The 5,488-nt window shown below is 50.6% G+C and overlaps 1 protein-coding gene across 1 annotated transcript in view; it reads left to right on the top strand.

The window, feature by feature from the left end:
• Window positions 1-5,385: 5,385 nt before the first annotated feature.
• DLX6 (distal-less homeobox 6) overlaps window positions 5,386-5,488 on the top strand; it is a 4,502-nt gene continuing 4,399 nt past the window's right edge. Inside the window, exon 1 of the mRNA XM_010839818.1 lies at window positions 5,386-5,487. Within this exon, the coding sequence (XP_010838120.1) occupies window positions 5,386-5,487 (102 nt within the window). The remainder of the gene's footprint in view (window position 5,488) is intronic.

Raw genomic sequence — 5,488 nt, 5'->3', positions numbered from 1 at the left:
TTATCAACAGATTACAAACAGCACCTTACAGCACAAACAGCATCTAATTCTAATCTATTAATAAGTGCTGAAACATTGTTGAGTTCTTTTTTTCTTGGACTGAGAGAAAGAAGAGTATTTGTGTATGAGAGATATGGGGTCCTAGGCTTGATAAAAGAGAGGAAGAAGGGGAAGGAGGAGGGAGAAAGACCGCATACAATCTTCAAATTGAGGAAGAAAGAAGTAAGTATTGTTTTTCCCCCCTGGATCCATACTAGGCCCAGTATATTGACTCTCTCTGTTAAGAAAACTTTGGACGATCACAGAGCCTGGAAATGTGGTCAGGGAGAGGCAGAAGGTGTTGAATTTGAAAACCTGGAGTCGGATTTGAAACCTGGAGTTGAATTTGAAAACCAGGTTCAAAAAGATCTGGAAAAGGAGCTTCCAAGTTAAGACATCCTTAGTTGATTGTCTCCAAACTGGACAGTCTAGAAAAAGTCTGTGAAGCCCCCAGTAGGTGTCACCGGTCCTTGCCATCCGTGCTGTGGTCTTCTAGCTAACTGTTCTCAGGCTCGGGACTGGATAGATGAGAGACATGTTGTCCCCAGACTTCAGTGAGCCTCTTTCTGCAGAAGGGGTAAACAGGGATCACTTTCTAGTTGCTTTTGGGGGAAGCCTGGGAGCTGAGGGTGCTAAGACGGCATTATAGTTTTATCCCTAGAGAAAACAATGCCGTAATAATTAGTGCTTTCTTGACTAGTCTGACACTTTTGACTCCTCCTGAAGATACTATCACTGGCCTGGGCCAAGAAGTTTGGAAAAGGGCAGCTCTCATGTTCCCCCCTCAAGCTTTCCCAGGTGTATGTGTTGGGAGAGGGGGGAAAAGGTGCCTGGGTTTGCAGGATATGAAGCACTCTTTTCCTACACATGTACACAAACAGAATTTTACATTGAATGCGTAAAGACTAGCAAGAATCTTTTTTTTTTTTCCTACTAATGTCTCCCGTTGAGAAGGGGGTTTCTTAGCATGGCCATGTAAATTAATACCGAGTTATTTCTTTGAATTCAAAGGCTATTTATCCAGGTCTAATTTCTTTAGAATTAACGTGATAACTGAGCCCAACTTAGCAACCAAAACCAGTCAGGCCCTGCCTAGCTTGAATGTACTTCTACAGCCTGAGGAGGCTGCAAACCCTCCACTGGCCCCAATCTACTCCTTCACCCATGTACTGCTGCAAACACTGGTCCATCGATAAAACAGAAGGGGACTTTCCCACCCAAAAAGCACCCTCCTCTCACAGTGGCCTTGGGCACGCTGACCCCCACACAGGGTCCTGTGCTGGCAATCAGTTGGTATTTCTCTCTAAATAACACTGACAGCTGGAATACAAGCCCCAACACCTCGATGTCTTAAAAAGCAAAAGGCAGCTTAGGCCTCCAACCCTGCCTCTTTAAACTTTTTAGTGAATGTGACCCTCACCTCCTACAGGCCCTAAAAGAGCCTGAGGTCTCCAGATCACTGGCTTTACTTCTATTTTGAATGATAAAGACTTGTTAGGCCTCACCTGCGCTCCTCCTCCCACCACTCCCCCAGGGCTGGCTCAGTTCCCCTGCCGGCAAGACAAAGAGGTCAGAGCCAGGACCCGGCTGGTGGCCAGCATGGCGCAGGGGCCTGGAGCCCCTGAAGTGGGCGCCTTCGCTTGGAAGCCCTGAGGAATCTGGGAGTTCTTGACTCTAGAGGATGGGCTGGAGGTGCCAGCTGGACGGGAACAAACCAAGGGTGACAAGCCTTAGCTCACTACTGCCGCTCAAGACCCTGGGTGAAGGACTTAGCCTGCTTTATTTGGAGAGAAGAGAAGGCGGGCAGCCTGCAGCCAGCCACTGAGCCCCAAACTCCTCGCACCGAGACTGATGGCAGAGACCACACGTGGCAGCCCCTCCACGTGGGCCACCTTGGCACGCTGTGTGGGGCCACACTAGCTCTTCCCAGGACTCGCTGGAAAGCCCAGTGCTCAAGTCTGCAGTTCGGATTCTACCCTGCAAGCAAGCTTAGAGACCTCAGTGATGCCGGGTTGGTCCCTTCATAGTTGGTTCCGCTCCCCAGCCCTTGGCTGTCTGAGCCCACTCTGGGTCGCTCAGTAGGTCTTTACGCAAAAACTGCCACCTCGGTGCAGTTGCACACTTGCTTCTCTGGGACACAGGGTTGAGATTTTATCCTCTAATGGGGGAGGGATAAGAGCCCTGTAGCTACTACTCAAACATTTCCAGCCCTCCGTGCTTTCTCGGGTATTAAGAAAACAGGGGAAAAAAAGAAAAAGAAGAAATCCTTTGCTAATAAAGGCTTCTATGCTCTGGATCTGGTGCCCAGTGAGGGGGCCTTGACGGGCGGCCACAACCCGCCCGGCTCCGGGTGCCGCCAGAGTCGGGGGGAAGCCGGCAAGGAAGGCAGAGCACCTGCGAACAGAAAGAAACGCACATGCACAGGGGCGGGGGCCAGTAGGGGGGGCCTTCACCGTGTTAACAGCAAGCTGCAGGGTATAAAGCAATAAAACTGCCACGTCTACCTGCTGGCTTTGAGGACCTTACAAACAAGCTCGGCGCGCAGCCCGGGTGTACCATGCACACACCAGGGGAGGGAGAAGACCTTCTCTTTCTCTGACTTTCCCTTCTCCACCGCAGTCCCCGACAGATGCACACCCTACACACATCTCCTCCTCACCCAGCCCACCTTTCATTTTCCTTGGAGCTTTTTTGTTGTTGTTTTAATTCATTGCCGATTTGTAAACGCGTGGATCGGGTTACGGGTTCGCGTGTTAAAGCGAACCTCTTGTTAAAAGGAGGGGAACAAGGCACGCCACTTAAAAATGAATTCAGAGTTACTGAACCGGCTCCCAGGACTCCAAAAATTAAGCGCAGCAGGCTAGGAAAGGGAGGGGGAGAGGCGACTAAACGCTGCTGCCCTGAGAACCTTGGAAAACTCTCGGGCAGCCAGTTTCAGGTCATCTGATAAGATGGAGGAAGGAAGGAAGGAAGGAAAGAAAGAAAGAAAAAGAAAAAGACAAGCTAGTCTAGCCCTGCCTTGAGACCCGGGGCTGGGAGCTGGGAAAATCAATTAGCATAAGCCGCTATCGGTCCGCGCAATGAGTTGGAGCTGCGGGTCTGCAGTCATCTTTTCTGAAGTTACCGGACGAACGGCACCACTAAATTCTCCGTTTCTCAGGTCCCTTGGGTCACCCATCCTATGGAGTTCAAGCGAGGAGGGCGCAAAGAAGGCTCGCGTAGTTTTCCCAAAGGCAGACCTACAATAGTCCCCACAACCTCTAGACACGTTGGCCCGGAGTTGTTAGATTGTATGTTTCTTGGTGTGGCCAAAGGCTTGGGGCTTAGATCTATTCGCAGACTAAAAGCTGGCGCCGAGCCCATAGGGGTCTGCATGCCTTGCCCACCCAGTCCCGGTCCACTGGCACTGCCGACTCCCGGAGTCTCCCCGAGGTCCCAGGACCCTGACCCAGGCACCACCCAGCCTGCCCTCCTCGGCGCCCGATCCCCAGTCCAGCTCTCCTACCTGGTGGCGGGGCCTGAGAGGCATGCTCGGGCTCTGCTGACTCTGCTCAGTCTGGAGATTAGAGGGAGAGAGGCTAGATCCGCAGCCCTGGGCTGCTCCGAACTTAATGTCTTTCCCCAGTCCATCTTTGAAAGAGAAGTGGTTCTACCACCTGGATGTGCGGATATAAATCCCCTTGCAAATAATAAATGGATTAATAATAACAAGGTATGAAGTTCTTTTTATAGAAAAAAAGGAGAGAATTGAAACTAAATGCGGCAGTTAGACAACCATTTTGATAAGAGGATAATTGAGGCGACACTGGTGTATAATTAGAGGATAATTTATGCTATATCCACTTTTATTCCACCTCCCAAAATAAACCCAGTCCATAATCATTACAGGCAAATTGTTCTGAATTTTATAGCAGCAATTTGAACAAAGTACTGCAGTTAATCATGGGAGATTTTTGTGTATTCCTGATTAGAACTCTAATTGCCTCCTTCCAGAAAGTAAAAATAACTGTAAAACGACTCTATTTTTATCATTAACAATGTTGACAATAAAATAAAATCAATTGGAATTGTAATCGAGAGACAAATTTAGGACGAAGGCACTTTTACTTGGGTAGTTTATATTGTAATCAAGATTTGCCAAACCACTAACCGCATGTATCATTTGCATATATTTGAAAGCATTACAGTAGCTTCTGTTTTCAATAGGAAAAAATGCATTACTGTCAGTCCTCCAACGACGTGCTTTTAGAAGAAGCTGCTGCGTTCTGAGGGGAAAAAAAAGATTTCTCCCCCTTTTTTGTTCACTATATAGGAAATACAGCCTGAAACAGCAAGAACCTCGCCAGAACAGTGTTTAATTTTTCTTCTTCTTTACCCCCTCACCCCACTCCACCCATGGGGTCGGTACCAGGTGTGGGGCTTTTCTTCCCTTTGTGGTTTCAATAAAGTACGTCTAGAAAAATCCACGGTGACAGGGCGCTCCCGCGGGACTGCAGGGGGACTGGGGGCGGGGTGGGGGTAGGTCAAGGGAGGGACCCCTGCTTTAAATGCAGAGGGCACTGCTTCGGAACACAGGCAGCCTGCTAGGGTGCGAAGGGACTGCGAGAGAGCTCTGCCAGGCAGTTCCAAGGCTGCGGTATTGGGAACTGAGGCTCCGGGTTTGGGGGTGCGAGCTGCGGCGGGAGGCGTCGGCGACCGGCCGGGCGGAGGGAACTCCCTCCTCGGAGGCAACTCCCTCCTCGGAGGCCCCGTGCACGGAGCCGCGCGGCCCCCGGCTGCAGCTCGGGGCAGGGATTGGAGTTGCCGAAGGTAGGCGAAGAACTCGGTGAGCGGCGCACACACCAGTGGAAGCCGTGCGCCTGTGACGTCAGGGGGCGACTGACCAATGGGGAGGCGCTGCCCTTTGGAGACAAACCATTCGACTCGTGGCGTCTGCATCAAGTCTGAAAGCAGACGCGCAACTTTCGCAGAATCCACCTTAAAATCTCTGCCTTAAACTGCACCAGCCCCCAAAAAATCCAAGGGGGGAAAAGAAGGGGGGGAGAGCAGAGTCCCCCCTCCCCCCTCTCCTCTCCCATCCCTCCCCCTTCCTCCTCCCTTTGAGTTAACAAGGCCCCGCTCACTATATCTCTTTATATTAAAAATATATATATTAGAGAAGAGCGAGGGAGAGGGAGAACCACCTCCGCCCCCTTCTTTTTTTTTAAAAAAAATTTTTTTTAATTTTTTTTTTTTTTGCAAGGATCCCAAGAGCTAAGGTGGCTGCAGAGGGGAGAGCGGCGCGAGCCAAGTGGGGGAGGGTGGAGGAAACCCGGGAGAAGGCTTTCTCCAGCCCCCAAAGTTTTGATGATGACCATGACTACGATGGCTGACGGCTTGGAAGGCCAGGACTCGTCCAAATCCGCCTTCATGGAGTTCGGGCAACAACAGCAGCAGCAGCAACAGCAGC

This window comes from Bison bison, unplaced genomic scaffold (genome assembly GCF_000754665.1).
Source record: "Bison bison bison isolate TAMUID 2011002044 unplaced genomic scaffold, Bison_UMD1.0 scf7180017864134, whole genome shotgun sequence".
Classification (NCBI taxonomy): Eukaryota; Metazoa; Chordata; class Mammalia; order Artiodactyla; family Bovidae; genus Bison; species Bison bison.
Note: the sequence above shows the minus strand (reverse complement) of the source record. Positions and strands in the feature narration are given on the sequence as shown.